We start from the raw sequence: 16,765 nt of genomic DNA, 5'->3' as shown, positions 1-16,765 counted from the left end.
ACTCCAGCGCTGGATCTAGACGGCAGGACTCTGCTGTCTCATGTCGCTGTGTCACTAGGCCTGGCAGCTCTTCCAAGACCGCGCACACTGGTCGAACCCACAGCGTACAGCAGGAGGGTGGAGCTGCTGTCTGTGCCTGAGCTTCTCGTCCCGTCTCGGTTGCATACGTTTCGCCTGTGCAGTCCTGTATGCTGCCGCACATGCGCTTGACGAGAGCTGCAGACGCAGTTGACCGAGGTGATATTGATTAGCATCACACGCAACAGCTGTCGACACCGATTAATTAGCCGCGCCCCCAGCGCCCCTAGACGCCGGTCCGTAGAAGACGGTCGCCTGCATCATCAACCGCGCCAGCCTGTCGGCTTAGCACGCCGGACGTTGACGACACGCGATGATTGAGTAGATCGCAACGCCTTTGACACATGCGTTAGCGTCTGTCAAGCCCTCCGCTGCGTCTTCAGACGCTGCAGCACCGTTTTGGCCGTGCGACGACAGCACGAGTGGCCTGCCCCAACCCAATGTTTGCTGTGCGCGGGAAAGGCGGTCTGCCAGGCCCCATGCGTCTAGTTCCTAGCTCTGTGCACGGCGAACCCACGCGGCATGGACGACGATGCAGCTCTCATCGGCTTGCCGTGTCGATTGAGGGGCGCTGCGTGGATGATGGGAAGCTCTTTCCGCCTGGGCCGTCGAACTGCCGGCGCAAGCGTAAACACGACATCAAACGGTGGCCGTGGGGAAGAACGGCGAACCACAGTCCGATCACTTTGCACCTCGCTAGTCGACGCCCTGCGTTTGCGCAAGGGGTGGCATCCAGACGTCCTCCACTCAGCTCTCGCGGATGCCAGCCCCCCACGATCCGCTCGGTCTCGACGAGCCGCAACGGGAACGATCGCGACGGATTGTGTCAGTCTCTAGCACTTGATGCTACTGCTGAGCCCTGCTCCTCATCCATGACCGGAGACACATCCTGACATCCGCCCGCAAAGGTGAACGCCGCACGGCTCGATGGCAATTCTCGAACTTAGCCATGTTCCCGTTTTTGACGCCCGAGATCTTCGCTCCTGCCTGTAAGTGTGCAACCTCAACCCGGTGCCATGCTGGTCAGCAGTTATGAGCAGATTCCATGGGGGTCCTCGGCATGGAGTCGGTGAGGCATAAGTACGATCCCTTCCTCTCTTCCATCCAGTCGTCTTCTTTCTCTCCATCCCGTTCGACCCCACCGGACTCTGTGTCCTTCTTTTGACATCTGTTGTGCGGCGGTATTGTAATTTTCGTTGGCCCTGTGAATTCTTGTCTGTGCTTGTCGCCTCATCGCACCAACACCCGAACCACGCACGTACCCTCGACGACGAGAACATCGACCCTTTCACAGCCTTTCAACGTTTTCGTACGACTATCGACAAAGGTCGATCTCTCATAATGCAATCTCTTGAGAGCAATCGCTTTCAAAACATGAGGCTTGGCGATAGCAACACTCTGCCACACCAGTAAGTCAGACGTGCTTGGCTCAACCATGCTTCCGATTTGTAAGGTCTGATGTTCTCTGCAGCCGTGAGCGACAGACGCTTCCTCCCATCTCGAGCTTCTTTGCAACCGCCGAGCGGTCAGATCTTCCACCCGTCTCCCAGCCGCAACAACACCCTTCGTCGTTCACCGCTCTGTCCTCCCCTTCCGGGCTGTCCTTGTCATCCCAACAGTTCCTCCCACAAGGTGCTCAACCTCTGACGCGGTCTCATCGAAGCTATACCAACGCTGAGATCGAATCGGGCTCCTCCAACTCATCTTCATCCCCTCGCACAGCCTTTAACGACTTCACGTTCGACCGCAGCTCCATCTCGTCTTCCAGCCGCGAATCCTCAACCCACCCAGCGGCTTCGGTTTCTTCTACTCCTACCATCACTCGCTCGACTCGCAACAGCCGCAACAAGCGCAACTCTGACTCCAGCTCTGAGCGCGAGGCCAAGCGTCACTCGCTTGACGATGACTCTGACGTCGAGGAGATGCAATGGTGCAAGAAGTGCAACAGGCCCTACGGAGAATGCAGCAACAAGCGTGCGCATAAGCGCACTGTCAAGAAGATCAAAAAAGAGCAGCTCAGCCGTCACAACCAATCGACCTACCTCCAGCATGGGGAGGATTTCCTCGAGAACGCTATCCAATGGCGTGCGCCTAAGGGACAGATGCCCGGCAACCAGAAGAAGTCCGGCCTGATCGGCGACAAACAGCAGGGCTTTGAGGGCCTCAATGTCTTCGCCGAGTTCATCTGGCAGAAGCTCTTGCCATTCTACGACGAGGAGGGCAGAGACGCCCTTATCCGTGAAGCTCGCGCGCTGCTCGACACGCACACCCGCGACAGCAAAGGAAGGGTCCTGCCTCACGGCAGCCTCATGGCTGCCGACACGCCCACCGGCGAGCTCCCTTGCCCGGGCGAGAAGCATGATGGCTCGTGCCTTCTCCACGGCTCTTCTATCGACTGTCGCAAGGCCCGCAAGGCCGAGAACTACTCCCGCAACCTGCTGGCACTCTTGGCCAACACTGTTCCCGGCGCACCCGTCGCTCCCTTCGTCGGCAGCGAGTCTAGAAATCTGGTTCACCGCCACAGGTAATGGTCTCCCACTACCCTATACGTCGAGGGTCGGAGCGGACATTGCTCGCCGCCGCCGCCGCCGCCGCCGCCTCCACATCTACACACCTCACGTCGAACGAACCCACCTATTCATCCCGCGGCTCTTTGCTTACAACACACAACACACCGGGCCGGCTTCGAGCGTTGCTTCTTCCTTCGATCCGCATACGAGCAAGCGAGCGATCGATCGCCCCTCCTCCGTCTCGTCCTCTTGCGGGACCGAACGGAGCTTAATGGACGGCACAGTCTTCTTTCGGATTCCCCACCTCGTTTCCTACCTACTGTTCGTTCGCTCTCTTATCACTGCTTTACACAAAAGTTGATCCATTGCTTATTTTTTCGGCTTTGTCATTCCCTCAGTACTGGGCATCTTCAAGCGCTGTGTATCTTACTCTGCGATAGCGGCTTCCGTCTTCTTCGTTTTAGAAGATTGACGGAGGATGGATCGCTGGTTGGTTTCTTGCTTTTGTTCCTTGTCACGACCCTGATCATGAATGATGGAATGAGAATGATGAAAAGGGAGAGAAATACTTGTCATTGATGAGTGTGAATTATGAGGGACGGCTGAAAGATATGAAATAGTTGGCTAGCTTTTCGGTATTGGTAATCTGTAATTGAATCTTTTCCGGAAATGTGTGCCGTCTGTGATTTCGGGGTGGGTGCGAATGAGGGTTGCTACACTGGCCTCTTTCGCTGATAGGTGTCTGGAAATGTGATCTGAAGTGAAATGCGCGTTTACAAGCCTAAACGAGTTTAACAAGACGGTGGTACTCTTTAGCAAGACCCTACATCTCTTAAATGCACATAAGATCAATCAATACTGAAGTCGGTGATTCGAATCACCAACACCCAAAATGCCGGGTCGCGTCTCGATTACCCCAACCCTAACCCTACCAAAAGTCCAGAATGGATCGTCGACTTCTAGATCAGCTGTCGCTCGCGATGATGGTATGTGCGAGATCGCACGGTGCTGTTGAACGACACGATTGACGGCCATGGTCGCACGACTGTACGACCGCCTGATGAATATCCCATGTAATGCAGGGGTCCAGAACAACCAGTGCCAAGGCCGCAACGTCCATCCCCAAAGGGAGGTCCATCCCCAAAGGGAGTCGGCTGGCTGGCTGGCTGAGGCTGGCTGGGATGAAGCGTGAGCGTTTCTGCGGAGGAAGGCGCAATCCCCCCCGTCCTCCCGCGTCGACGGCCACGCAACACGCCCAGGTACCGACCGATCGACCGCACTCGACTCCCCACGCTCTCTGCACCACCTCCTCCTCCACCACCAAAACTACCCAATTTCCTCCCACGGCCGCTTCTGGTCCACGCAGCCACGCTTCAACACTCCCCGCCCGCCCACGCTCCTTACGAAGCCCTCGGACAACCAAGCGCAACCGGCCACCAGCTCGCTACCGGCCGATTCCCATAAGGCCATCCATCCCCAACCGTCTCACACCTTTTCGCACGATCGCATAGAGCGCCGCCTGGCGCAGTAATACACGCCCATGATGCTTTTGCCTAAGGGCGGCGTGACCTGGAAGTCGGCGAAGGCGAGGCTACCGCCGACCCGCGTGATATGGAGGTTTCTCACACAGACTCGGGTCATGCTTTCGCTGGCGATTGCGGGCATTGTCATCCTGCTGTATAATGGGTTAAGTGGCACAGCCGGGGAGATGCAAAAGTACGGACACCCTTCCCATTGAAGCTCATATAAGGAGGCATTGCCGTTCGCGAGAGAGATGGAGAGCTGACAATCGTCTTGCGACACAGATTCTACTGCTTCGGCCCCGCGAAACCTCCCATGCACATGTCCGCGATCGAGCAGGCGCAATGGGCCGGCCACCAGCAAACACCCGTCATCTTCAACCACCATGCGCCGGTGGAGATCAACAGCTCCGACATCCACCGCGTCGACCTGAACAAGGTCAAGTCGACCACCAAGGCCGTGCTCAACGAGGAGCGCGTGCTCATCCTTACACCCCTCCGCGACGCCTCGAGATACATCCTCGGCCACTTCGACCTCCTGAGCCAGCTCACGTACCCCCACCGCCTGATCGACCTCGCCTTCCTCGTTGGCGACAGCTCTGACGACACCCTTGCTACCCTCGCCCTGGAGCTCGAGCGAGTACAAAGCCGCACGGACGGCGTTGCGTTCAACAGCGTCATGATCGTGGAGAAGGATTTCGGCGTCGCGACCGGCGAGGAGGTGGAGGACAGACACGCTTTCGCCGCTCAGGGTCCGCGCAGGATGGCCATGGGCAAGGCCAGGAACTTCTTGCTCAGCGCGGCGCTCAAGCCCGAGCACAGCTGGGTGTACTGGCGCGACGTGGATATCGTGGACAGCCCGAGCAAGATCCTCGAGGACTTCATCGCGCACGATCGCGACATTCTGGTCCCTAGTAAGCTGCCCTGGAGGAGGCCACGCTATGCAGTTACGATGGATTGCTGACATGTCTTTAGATGTTTGGTTCCACCGCTACCAGGATGGCCGCGATATCGAGGGCCGCTTCGACTACAACTCGTGGCAGGAGTCTGATACTGGCAGAAAGCTTGCTGCGTCTCTTGACCCTAACGTTGTTCTCGCTGAGGGTATGTGCTGTCAGAAGATTGTAGGAGAGTACGGCGATCCCTGACATCATACAGGCTACAAAGAGTACAAGACCGAACGCATCTACATGGCCCGCATGGGCGACTGGCGCGACAACAAGGACGTCGAGATCCCCCTCGACGGCATTGGAGGCGTCAACATCGTCGTTAAGGCTGATGTCCACAGAGCGGGTACGTGAACACGAAACTCAACCAATAGAGCGGCAAAGCTAACTCTGACCTTACACAGGCATCAACTTCCCCTGCTACGCTTTCGAGAACCAGGCCGAAACCGAGGGCTTCGCCAAGATGGCCAAGCGCGCCAACTACGAGGTCTACGGCCTGCCCAACTACGTCGTCTGGCACATCGACACGGAAGAGAAGGCGGGCAATGCGTAAAAAGAGCGCCGAAACTAATTCTCATCTGCGCCCTTCGGCTCTTTGTATTTTTTCCCTCATAGATCGCTTTTGTCGTCTCTTTCCTTTTCTCTCCTCTGGTCTTTCAGTCTCTTTCCTTGCTTCACGGCGGAGAGTGGACGTCGCTTCTGGAGAGTCCCTATGTGGCAGCGATCACAGGGCGTGCGTCTGACGAAGGGATTGTGATTTGCTGTGCCCGAAAAGGGCTAATTCTCAGCGTGTCGTGATGGCTGGGCGATGGAGTTATAGGGCTTGGAGTTCAGGTCGGTTTTGAGATAGGATGTCTGGGCGCTGAATCTTTCGAGCATTGTAGATACATGGAGGCTGATCGCTCAATTCTATTCTTGGGTTACTTGGCCGGATGGCAATCGTTGTACTTTCGTTAATCTCAAGCTGAAGCGATGCCTTTGATGCTGGAGCTTTGACGTGACTCTACTTTGCCCTAGATGTTGCTCTTTCATGAGCGGTTACGTTGGCTTTAAAACTACCCGACAATTTTGGGAGTAGGCTCGATAATCTTCGAATAGTCGTAGTCATCCCTCGGTCGATCTAGGTGCACTTCTAGCCCACCGAACCAAATCCCCAGACGATGAAGTCACTCGCGCCAAAGCTCCAAAGCTCCCATCACTCGAGCTCCAGCTCCCAAACAAACACTCCCACAACCGCAAACCCACTTCAAACCGACCTTCTCGACCAAACCTTCCAACAACCAATCCACAAAGCCCCTCACACACAAAAAAAAATCAAAAATGGGCGCCCGCCTCTCCCAACCCCGCGGCCCAGCCGGCACGACCGAATCCTCGCACCCGCCCTCCGCCCCTCCCCCTCCCACTCCCGCGCACCCCCTCGCCAAACGCAGGCCCTTCAACTCCCGCACCATCATCGCCCCCGCTGCGGCCTTCACAATGGCCTGCATCCTCTTCGTCTACACCTCGACGAGCATCCGGGCCGCGAAGGAGAACGCGCGGCGGTACAGGGAGAAGGATACTGGTGGTGGGGGGCTGAGTTTGCTGGAGGAGAGTAGGAGACGGCATGGGCTTGTGAAAGGGAGGGAGGGCGAGAGGGGGACGGTGGGGGAGTTGGCGGGGCAGATTTTTGGGAGGAGGGAGAGGGAGGAGGGTGCGGATGGGGAGGGGAAGGAGAGGGTGAGGAGTGAAGAGGAGGAGAGGGTTAGGGCTTTGAGGGCGGGGAGGTCGGGGAGGTGAGGTGGGAGGTTTTCTGGGAAGTTAATAAGGCTGGAGTGAGGTCTTGCGACGTCCTCGGATCGAGATTCCGGAACAGAGGTTCTGGCGGAGAAGGCTCTCGAAGATGGTACTCTCCGGACGAGGGATCTATGAAAGACATGGCTTGCCCTCTCCTGGTAAATTGCACGGCGAAGGAAGGTCCTTGCGATAGCTACTTGCGATTCGCCGAGTCGGTCTGTCCGATGGGGTGAAGTGCACGGAGAGCAAGATCCGCGTTTGGATTGTCCTATACTGTCGACCAAAGCCGCTTACCCTCGAAACATGTACGGTCGCAGCAGCTCGCCAGCCTGAGCCGACGAAATGCATAGCGATCTGCCCGGCTTCTCGAAGATGCATATGCATCTGGCTGGATTCGCCGGGTCACTAATACGAAGCGGCCGTGTACATTTTTCTCGATATCTAAGACGCCATGGCGCCATTGGACGTCCTCATTCGAGAATACGATGGAGCATCATGCGCTGAGAGGTTCCGGAAACGCATGCATGGCAATTGCAATGCAATACGACAACGACGGCCATTTGGATGGTGGCTGATGACGTAAGTCGTTTTGCTTCAAGTAACATCGCGCTTGCGGTTGGATCTCAGCCACAATGCCACCTTTACCTTCAAGTCCACGCTTGTTATCCACCTGTGCACCATTGAATTCCTAAGGAGACGGTTGATCGCTTTGAACCTCGCATTTTCTAGCTTTTAGTCGCATCCGCCGGGAAGAATGAGCCTTGAGCGACAGGCGTTGGAGCAATTTGACAGACTCGTTGAGCAAGGCGAGCTGCTTTGGCGGCATGATGAACCTCGCCACATTTCGTCGAAGCCATTCGATGTACATACGATCTATATGACAATCCTGCGACTGATCGCGAGACTGATGCACCGTCCAGTTCCAATTTCACGTTGCCAACAGTCTGACCAAGAAGCCGGTGACTGCGGGCAGCAAAAAGCGAACACCAGCTTTCATGGATGATAATCAGGACTTCAGTCTTGGAATATTCGGTCCACGCCACAAACTCATTCTGAACAAGTACTGCGTCACCAGACCTCAGATGGTCCTCCACACTGTCGAATTCGAGTCGCAGGATGAGCTTTTGAATGCAGACGACTTCCATGCTGCTTGGCTTGCTTTGACGTCAATGGGCAACAAATACATGGTGATATTCAACGGCGGCAAGGACGCTGGCGCTTCGATGAATCACAAGCATCTGCAAGTCCTTCCGCGGCCTGAGGGAGCTGGGTTGGAGAGCTTACTCAAAGGGTCGAGTTCAGATGGCATGGGTGCGTCGCATTACAAGACCTTCTTAGATTCCTCTGCTAATTTGATCCCACGAAAGATATACGACTTCTGGATGTGCCTTATCGCCTTGCTGTAGGGACAATACCTGAGCAGGCTAACGGTGTTGCACTTCAAAATCTGTTCCACAGTCTATGTGATGAAGCCGACGTGAAGCCCGGCATGGCTTACAACATGATATTGGTCGGCGGTCGCATGGTCGTGATACCTCGACGTACGGCAGACATAGACGGTATCCAGGCAAATGCCGCAGCTATGATCGGAGTGGTTTATTGCTCATCACAGGAACAGTATGAGAGCTGGGTACGAGAAGGTCCCATGAAAATGCTGGAAAGATTCGGCGTACCTAAAGAACCACGAAATTGAGCAATATGGCCACCGTTAAAACTCACTCATGGCACGCTCTGTGCAACAGCTAGTGCTTTGGCATGAGCCCGGGGTCTCCAAACACGCAAATCCGGCCTTGTTATCCACAGCCACCAGCTGCTCACGACAACAATAGTCAAAGGAACGGCTAGAGCAACATACAGCCACCACTTGGCGCCGTCCAGCATAGACATGCTGAACACAGAGGACAGGAACGTTCCCGGCAGAAAGACCATGGTGAGCGCTGCGATCGTCTTCATCGCTGCTCCGTCGGCTTTAGCTTCCCGCGCGATGGTGGTGCTGGTGGTAGCATCCTGTTGCGTGACCAGATTGAATACCTAAAGGAAGTCAGCTTAGCGTGTCTGGGGCTTGATAGCAAGGCAGCTTACCAAATTCAGCGCGATGTCTTTTCTCGCCTTGTAGCTCGTCAGCCACCTTTTCTGAGAGTCCGCGGACTCCAAGAGGTAACGGAGAGCGTCGAATATCTTCGTGCTCGCATTCACTGCGCCATTCGGTGCGACCAGCTCACGGAACCGGTCGTGCGCGCCTTGCATCCGGCGTATAATCATCGCAGTCATCTCCGCAGAAGCCGTCATCGAATCGATATCTTGCGACACGACATGCAGCTGGATAGTCACCTTCTCCAGCTCGTTCCTGTCCCGCTTCTGCGCTGGCTTGGTCGAGTAGGCGTCGACCAGATCAAGCTGGTTGTAGAGGTTGCCGCGCAGTGGGGTGATGACCGATTTGGCGTCGAGGAACATCTCGTGGATGATGAGGCAATGGAACATGAAGGGGTCTTGCGTGTCTGCTGGTTTCGCGGCTCCGAAGGAGTCGGTGAGGCGCCGTTTCACGTGCTCGAGCCGGGATTGGTGGTGGTCTGTGAATACGATGTAAGACGTCGTACGGTCGCTCAGATTGTGCGTCATGTAGACGCTCATGGGGATGCCTTTGGTGTGGATGTGCCAGCGAGGGTGCTGACAGAAGAACTCTGGTGGACAGAGACGTCAACATTCCGGCCTTTTGGGCTGTGGGAATCCGGAACACAAACCAAGCTTCTGCGCGGCTCCGTTCATGCCGTGAGATACGAAGTCTCCAGGAGCCCAGTAGTCAGGCTCCCCGAGCATGGCGCATGCGACTTGCGGCGATACTTGCAACTCCTCGAGCATTTGGAGCACTACCGACTGGCTCAGAGCGATTCGACATCCGAAGCTTGTCTGCTGTTGCTGTTCGATGTAGCAGAAGCTGTGACTGGCGGTCAACCGAAATAGTCCTTCGAAGTGTGGCTGTAACCGCTTGGCTGCCTACATGACTCGAAAAGAGACCTTGTTGCTGGGAGACATGGAGTTGATGTCCTACACAGTCATGTGAGGAGGTAATTTTAGTTCCCAGGTGGATGGCACTCACTCCTAGGTACGAACGACATTGGGCGTCGTCCAAGAATGTTTGTTGTATGAACTGTCCATCCGAGATCTCATATACGTCCAGCCGACCGTCTTTCGCGTAATTGTTCTGATTCGAGAGCATGCCTTGGTAGTACGCTACATCGTGCAGAGCGCCAATCGATGAGGTTGTCGTCGCTGGATATTTGTCGGTAACTATGGGGTGGATTGTTATAGGTTGCCAGTTTCTTTTCGGCCCTGCCGACATTCGTATCTGTGTAGCCATCTTCGAAAATCGACACAACGATGTGGTAGCTTTCACCTTGTCGGAATGTCCTTCCGATAGTAAAAAGCTGATGATCATTTCTCAAGGCAAATATCAAGTCAGGCTACGCTACCGCCCTTCCGCCTCATAATCTCCTGCCGTGCAACAACTACACTGCCACTCGTACTGAAGTCATCCCGTGTGCGCCTTTGAACGCCTCTATTGGCCTCCGAGTCATGGACCTGGTCATATCTGCGCACATGATTGACCTTGCATGGCTGAGCCGACGAACACGGCTGGCGACTTGCATACCTCTGCCGCATCTCAGCCTCGCGCCTGCCGCGTTGAGCAGTGGTCTAGAGCCTTCAGCCTGAGCTCAGGTGTAGCGAGTTGCACCGACCTATCACAGGCTTGAAGCCTCAGCCTCGTTTTTCTGGAACGGAAAGTTCGATTAGATTGGCGAATGATGCTAGAAAGCGTTAATCCACTATCCGACATAATCCCATCTCTCCCTCCCTTCCCATCCAGAACAGGTCTACTCCAAATCGCCCTCCAGCTCCAGCAACCTAGAAGACTTGCCGACGAAAACCTTCTTCGCCGCCTCCGTAACAACCCAATCCTGCTTCACAACATCCCAGGAACTCACGTCCCTCCTCGCAAGCTCAAACTCCACCTCAACACTCTCCCCCGCCTCGATACCCACTCTCTCAAAGCCCCTCAGCACAACCTTCGGATCGTACTCGCCGCCGAGCGAAACGTACAGCTGCGCGACCTCGTCGCCCGCCACGCTTCCAGTATTCGTGACCGTGGCGCAGACGCGGTACAGCGGCTCCCAGAGCCCCTCGTTGCCGCCGTTGGGGCCTGAGGCGGGCGCGTGGGAGTAGGACGAGCCGTCGCGGGAGCCCGGCGGGATGAAGGAGTTGTCGCCGTAGCCGGGCGCGCCGTAGGAGGCGTTGAGGGACGAGCTGTTGAGCCAGGGGTAGATGTAGAGGGGGATTTTGGTGAAGCCTTCTGGGAATGTGTGCGAGGCGGTGCGGTTGTCGATGCTGCCGTACGTGGGCGCGGGCTCGGAGGAGCCGGAGGACGGCGTGTAGGGTTCTGCGGAGAGTTTCTCGACGCGCAGGTTGGAGTAGGCGAAGGTGGTGTAGCTGAGGCCGAAGCCGAATTCATAGACGGGGGTGATGTTGCGGGCGTCGAAGGAGCGGTAGTCGAGGAAGACGCCTTCGCGGAAGTTGAACTGGGGCACGGGCTGGTTGGGCGTGTAGAGGACGTCGGTGCCGTAGTCGGAGCGGGCTTTGCCAATTGTGAAGGGGAGTTTGGCGCCGGGGTTGACGCGGCCGTAGAGGACGTCGGCGATGGCGTTGCCGGATTGTTCACCTGGATTAGGGGGTTAGTTTGGTGGAGGGGCTGATTGGGGGTTATGGTTGGTTTTACCTGGCAGTCCAGCCCAGAGGATAGCAGTGATGTTCTCGTTGTTCTTGTACTGGTCGATTTCGACGGCGCCTACTGTGTGGAGAACCAAGACAGTGTTGTTGCAGCTGGCGGAGACGTTGGCGATCATGGCGTCTGCGCCCTGCCAGAGAGTCAGGTTCTTGCGGTCACCGAAGTTGTTTTCGATGTTGATGAAGCCTTCGCCGGAGTCGGCGTTAGCAAAGACCAGGCACACGCCAGCTGCCTCAGTCACACGCTTAGACAGTAGGTCAATCTGAGTGAAAGCGCTGTTGTTCGTGATCGACTCGTACGACCCATAGCGAGAGGTGACCTCGTGCTGAATGGCAGCATCAGGGCTGATCAGGTAAGGGAAGTTCGCCTGGCCACTACCCCAGCCAACACCGAGTGTTCCAACATCGCAGCCGTGGTTGCGGCATCCATTGGGCCCAGTGGGGTTCGAGCCGGCATCTTCGCCAATGACAGCGGTCAGTTTTTCCTTGTTGGTCAGAGGGAGAGCTCCCTTGGTGTTCTTGAGCAGAACAGTCGAAGCAGCACCAATCTCTCTAATGAGTCGTCCATGCTCGCGACGTACGTCAACGTGCTTGTTCACGACGCCGGTACCCCAAGTGGGACCGACATGAGCGTGGACGGCTCCGTTCGTGTATGGAGTCCACGACTGGAAGTTCGGCAGCTCGATCTCAGCATCGCCGTCAACAAGGTACCAGCCTGCGAGGATGCGGGTGACCATGTCATCGAGACGCCATTGCGGCACAGTGCCGTTCAGGACCGCAATGGTCAAATTGGGTCCAAAGTAGCTTGCGCCATCGCCAAAACGAATGTCCCCTGCCATAGTCATGTCCAGACCGGCGAGCACTGCCGGGACACCGGCGGCAGTCGCCTGCCAGTCGGACATGACGTAGCCTTGGAATCCAAGCTCGTCCTTGAGAATGTGGTTCAGGAGATAGCTGTTCTGGCATGCCTGCGAGTTGTTGACGAGGTTGTAGGAGCACATAAAGGATGCAACGCCAGCCTTGACGGCGTCCGCGAAGGGCCAAGCATAGACCTCGTGCATCGTCTGGTCGTCAATGTTAGAGGATCCAGGCTCGCTGATATTAAAGCCGTAGTCGCGGGCTTCTGGCGTCTGCCTGAAGTGTTCCTGCTCGTTGCCGACGTAGTGCTTTGCGCATGCCTGTACGCCGGTGCTTTGAATGCCACGAATGGAGTCGGCGAACAACTTGCCGGTAAGGTAAGGATCGGGGCTAAATCCTTCCCAGTTGCGGCCACCTTCAGGTGACTATTGACATAAGTTAGGGCACAGAAGTCTCGATTGAGTGGACAGACTCACCCTTCCCAGGCCGCCTGCGACAGGTCCAAGCTGGACCGTAACACCTTTGTCGCGGCTCTCGTAGCCCATTGCCTTGCCGCGCTCATACGCAAGACGCTTGTCCCATGTGGCTCCAACATTGATGCCAGCGGGGAAGACAGAAACAAGGCTGCACAACCACTGTCAGCTTGTTGTTTTGAGAATGCCAGTCACTGGCCGCTAGAGACTCACTCGGTGTATCGGACGCCAACAGGCGAGTCTTGAAGACACTGTCCTCGGATGCCCAGGCGAGGCACACCACCTGTCTGACCAACACATTGTTCTTGCTGCCATCCAGAGCCTGTGGTGATTAGTCCAGAGCCATTGATATCTAGTAACGCTCTCGCATACCAGTAGTAAGATTGACCTTCTCCTCGAGAGTCAATTGCTTGACGACATCGATAGCCTTCTTGTATGCCTCAGCCCATTCACCAGCACCACTGCCCCAAGGGCTCGGGTACTTGGGAGGCGACCTTTGGTTGGACTGTGCTCCAGCAACAACGTCCGGGTTGGGCGAGATGGCGTCTTCGTAGGTGACTTCGGGAAACTGTGATTGTCAGCACATTGCCGGTGCAGACAGGACTTTCCAACAGCGTGCCGGTGCTCCATTGTTGCCAAACTGCGCCAAAGCCCCAACGGCCAGGCATGCGAGAGGGAGCAGCATGTTGTGCTGCAAGTCTGCTCTTACTGATGTCGAACGCGCGAAGAGTGAGACACGCTCGCTTGCAGGATTGACCGGACGAGGCAGGCGGCGGTGATACTTATATGTCTATTAATTTTTTTTTCTCCAACGGCCGGCGCACATGGCTGCGGATCGTCGACCGGCTCGGCGATCGCTTGCAGAAAGAGGAGTGCATGGTCGCAGTCAAAATCGCGCTCCACTATTCTCCATTCTCGCCCAGTTCACTAACAAATGGGGTAACGGAGTAATATGTGGGACACGAGGACTGAATCCCAAATCCTGGCCGCCTGCCCGGTGATGGTATAGCTTACGGTGGCTGGCAGAGCTGCAAGGTACCCAAGAGCATCTATTACGCGGTGGCAGACATAGCTTACAGATCGCGTGGCTGTTGCTCGTATCCTTGAGAGTGGCCTGCTCTACGGATACTGCCAGTTGCCGGCATTTCTCCGAGGTGGAGGATGTGACCATGGTTGACTCTCGCCCGGAAGTGCAGCTCGCACAGCACGCCGGGGAGGCAGGCTGACATGACTTCGTCGACTTGGCGGCCGACTTGGGGATAGAGGGGCAGGGATAGGATGGTCCGGGTAATGTCTGAGGTGCGGAGAAACGGCGCGAGTCCCGTTTGAAGTTAGGTTTGTCTTTGCATACAGTTTCCCAGGATCCACTAGAGGGCATTCAGCTCGCAAGGCGACATCTTGCGCTTGGGCTGGGATACCAGAAGAGCGACTAGAAGACGAGCAAGCGGTACATCGTGTCGCTTAACGCGAACCGACTCGCGACGCACGAGAGAAGGTGATCAGCTGCTGCTTCCTCAGGGCGGAGTCTCCGCAAGAGCTGCGGTGAGCCTGGGGCACGAGGAAGACGCGACGGGAGTCTAGAGGACTGGAGCCACTTCTCTGGCGCCTCAAGAAGCTGTTGAGGTCCTTATGCTCTTGTATTTTGATGGAGGCAAACGTAAGGTATCCCTCGTGCACACAGCGAGTCGTGTTGCTTTCGTGGAGCCGACCGCAGCGCCTCCACCGTTGCACCCAATTGCCGACATGGACAAACGCCGAAGCCTTGCACGTGGAAATCTCCCGGCACGTCGGGCCCTCCAGGCACCTGGAGGCAGAGAGCAGAGACGACGAGGGAAATTGTCTGCCTTGTTTCACAATAATCAGTACTACTCGGCTTGCTCGGAACCGCATCACAGGAACTGAGAAAACATCCTTTTGTGGGTATTCCATGCCGCTGTGCAGTATGCCCTCGGCCTCGGCCAGCTCTTCCCGATGGACCTTGTCTGCCTGTCGTGTCTCCACCTCAAGACGAGACAGCATCTTCAAGTAACGTTTTGACCTGTATCTTGTGATATCCATGGCATACCTGTGTTTGATCGACCTCACGCGAGAATGTATGTCGGCCCGTCGTCCCGCCTTCACGCCCATTGTTGTGTCCACATGTGGCTACGTATCCGTATATCTGAGCCCTGCGTGCCATTGACTAACGTTTCCCTCTGAATACGAAGTGGTTCAACGAAGTAGACCATCAAGATGGGCTCAATAGACAGATTTGCCTGGCAAGAAGTCAAACCGGGCCGCTGGGAACGAGACACGGACGAAATAGAGCAATTCTATCTCGCTCTCGACAAACAATATGCTGCGAGTGGTCGGCACTTCTTTGCAATCATGGGCCATGTCTCGATCACGCTGGAGGTGCCACCTAATCAGCGCCTGGACGAATGTGAGAGCAAGCTTGAGCAATGTTTGCGGTCGGCTTGGCTGAGACTGCGATACGACCATCCCACATTGGCCTCTTGGGTCGAGTTCCGCGGTCAACAACCTCGGAAGATTTACGAGTCTGTGGATCTGCAAGCGAAAGGGCAGGGTGGTCTCGATGCCTGGCTTGATAGCACATTTCGACCAGTGTTCACCGAGAAGACTGGCCTCGAGTGGTGCAATTCCGACCCACCTCTGCCTCGACTTCCAACGCTGTTTGTGCTCAAGACTTCGGAGTCCCTGGTTGATGGGATAGCTCGGCAGATCGTCCGTCGTGATCTGGTCTTTCGAGCGCCTCACGACATCATCGACGGCATCGGCACTTTGATGCTCTTCAACAACCTCATCAAACACGCATCAGATGCCTACTCGAGCCACGACAGCATATCGCCAATGCCACTCTTTGGCGACGAACACAAAAATATCTCTCCATCCTTTCGAGTAGCAGCCAATCTCCCAGGCGCCATAACACCTCAACAACTAGAACGTATTGAAGACATCACCGCATCAAACGCCTCCCTGCGCCGCGACCTCCCCACCCTCACCGTCCCGTTCAACCAAACCTCCCCGACACCCGGCAAACACCAACGCGTCTCCACAACCCTCTCCGCCTCCAAAACCACCGCAATCCTCCAAGCCTGCCGCGCCGCCTCCCTAAGCGTAACCCACGCCTACCACACAGCCATCGCCATCGCCCTCCGCGACATCCAACCCCCGGTCCCCACGCCCACCCAGAAACGCTACATAAACTACAGCCTCATCAACGAACGCGCCCACTGCAGCCCACCGTACAACACGCCCTCCCACGCCGCGGCAGTCTACCACTCGACGGCCGGCGCCCACCTCGCGCTCGACCTCACCATCCACCCAACGCCCCAGCCCGCCGCCGCCGACTTCGCCCGCCTCGCGCCCCTCGTGAAAAACTACTACACCGCCATCCGCTCCGACGCGGCCCACCCCCCTTTAGTCCCGCACTACTTCACGCTCGCGACGCCCACCGACCCGCGCGTCAAAGACTGGGCCTCGCGCGAGCCGCCTCCGCTGCCGGCGCCGAATGCGTCGCCGTCCGTGTCGATTTCGAGCATGGGAAGAGTGGACGAGATCGTCCCGGCGCGGAGCGGGGAGCTCGAGGTGTGGGATCCGTGGGTGACGGGGGAGGAGCTGGGGACGGGGCTGGGGGCGTTTTTGGGCACGTTTAGGGGCGAGCTGAGGTTGAGCGTTGCGTACAATGAGGCGTACCATGAGAGGAGAGAGGTGGAGGACTTTTTGGGGAGGGTGCAGGGGGTTGTGGAGGGGGGTTTGGGTTTGGAGGTGTGAGGTGTGATGGGATGTGGAGCGTGAGAAATGTGAGGTGTAAGGTGACACCGTAG

At 56.6% G+C, this 16,765-nt stretch overlaps 6 protein-coding genes across 6 annotated transcripts; 4 read left to right on the top strand and 2 right to left on the bottom strand.

Moving 5' to 3' along the window:
- Nucleotides 1–1,222: 1,222 nt before the first annotated feature.
- On the top strand, nucleotides 1,223–2,606 carry WHR41_04578 (uncharacterized protein; the record flags this gene model as incomplete). The annotated part of the gene is made up of 2 exons (XM_069373184.1): nucleotides 1,223–1,487; nucleotides 1,550–2,606. Exons 1-2 carry the CDS (start codon nucleotides 1,420–1,422, stop codon nucleotides 2,604–2,606), a joined length of 1,125 nt encoding a protein of 374 aa, XP_069229841.1. The 5' UTR covers nucleotides 1,223–1,419.
- A 1,268-nt stretch (nucleotides 2,607–3,874) lies between these two features.
- Nucleotides 3,875–6,040, top strand: WHR41_04577 (uncharacterized protein). Its single transcript, XM_069373183.1, has 5 exons — nucleotides 3,875–4,304; nucleotides 4,394–5,022; nucleotides 5,084–5,212; nucleotides 5,267–5,401; nucleotides 5,460–6,040. The coding sequence occupies exons 1-5, from the start codon at nucleotides 4,129–4,131 to the stop codon at nucleotides 5,606–5,608; spliced, it is 1,218 nt and encodes a 405-aa protein (XP_069229838.1). The 5' UTR covers nucleotides 3,875–4,128; the 3' UTR covers nucleotides 5,609–6,040.
- A 698-nt stretch (nucleotides 6,041–6,738) lies between these two features.
- Nucleotides 6,739–9,999, top strand: WHR41_04575 (uncharacterized protein). Its single transcript, XM_069373181.1, has 3 exons — nucleotides 6,739–7,690; nucleotides 7,749–8,139; nucleotides 8,196–9,999. The coding sequence occupies exons 1-3, from the start codon at nucleotides 7,583–7,585 to the stop codon at nucleotides 8,519–8,521; spliced, it is 825 nt and encodes a 274-aa protein (XP_069229840.1). The 5' UTR covers nucleotides 6,739–7,582; the 3' UTR covers nucleotides 8,522–9,999.
- Nucleotides 8,548–9,861, bottom strand: WHR41_04576 (uncharacterized protein; the record flags this gene model as incomplete). Its single annotated transcript, XM_069373182.1, has 4 exons — nucleotides 8,548–8,859; nucleotides 8,911–9,509; nucleotides 9,570–9,763; nucleotides 9,827–9,861. 4 exons carry the CDS (start codon nucleotides 9,859–9,861, stop codon nucleotides 8,548–8,550), a joined length of 1,140 nt encoding a protein of 379 aa, XP_069229837.1.
- A 701-nt stretch (nucleotides 10,000–10,700) lies between the features above and the next one.
- On the bottom strand, nucleotides 10,701–13,818 carry WHR41_04574 (uncharacterized protein; the record flags this gene model as incomplete). Its single annotated transcript, XM_069373180.1, has 6 exons — nucleotides 13,558–13,818; nucleotides 13,311–13,506; nucleotides 13,152–13,260; nucleotides 12,942–13,089; nucleotides 11,600–12,890; nucleotides 10,701–11,542 (listed from the first exon to the last, which is right to left on the bottom strand). The coding sequence occupies exons 1-6, from the start codon at nucleotides 13,621–13,623 to the stop codon at nucleotides 10,701–10,703; spliced, it is 2,652 nt and encodes an 883-aa protein (XP_069229839.1). The 5' UTR covers nucleotides 13,624–13,818.
- Nucleotides 13,819–15,170: 1,352 nt separating this feature from the next.
- WHR41_04573 (uncharacterized protein) lies at nucleotides 15,171–16,712 on the top strand (the record flags this gene model as incomplete). Its single annotated transcript, XM_069373179.1, has 1 exon — nucleotides 15,171–16,712. One exon carries the CDS (start codon nucleotides 15,171–15,173, stop codon nucleotides 16,710–16,712), a length of 1,542 nt encoding a protein of 513 aa, XP_069229834.1.
- Between the last annotated feature and the right edge of the window lie 53 nt (nucleotides 16,713–16,765).

Source organism: Cladosporium halotolerans (assembly GCF_011745625.1).
Source record: "Cladosporium halotolerans strain TM138-S3 chromosome Unknown Sca13, whole genome shotgun sequence".
Lineage (NCBI taxonomy): Eukaryota > Fungi > Ascomycota > Dothideomycetes > Cladosporiales > Cladosporiaceae > Cladosporium > Cladosporium halotolerans.
This window is presented reverse-complemented; position numbering and strand designations above follow the sequence as displayed.

What these genes read in the sequence shown, in the direction of transcription:
- WHR41_04577 (XM_069373183.1), top strand. Translation starts at nt 4,129, where the DNA reads ATGATGCTTTTGCCTAAGGGCGGCGTGACCTGGAAGTCGGCGAAGGCG. An exon ending in TAACGTTGTTCTCGCTGAGG is followed by an intron (nt 5,213 to 5,266) that starts GTATGTGCTGTC and finishes GACATCATACAG; the next exon opens with GCTACAAAGAGTACAAGACC. An exon ending in GGCTGATGTCCACAGAGCGG is followed by an intron (nt 5,402 to 5,459) that starts GTACGTGAACAC and finishes GACCTTACACAG; the next exon opens with GCATCAACTTCCCCTGCTAC.
- WHR41_04575 (XM_069373181.1), top strand. Translation starts at nt 7,583, where the DNA reads ATGAGCCTTGAGCGACAGGCGTTGGAGCAATTTGACAGACTCGTTGAG. An exon ending in TTTCGTCGAAGCCATTCGAT is followed by an intron (nt 7,691 to 7,748) that starts GTACATACGATC and finishes TGCACCGTCCAG; the next exon opens with TTCCAATTTCACGTTGCCAA. An exon ending in GTCGAGTTCAGATGGCATGG is followed by an intron (nt 8,140 to 8,195) that starts GTGCGTCGCATT and finishes ATCCCACGAAAG; the next exon opens with ATATACGACTTCTGGATGTG.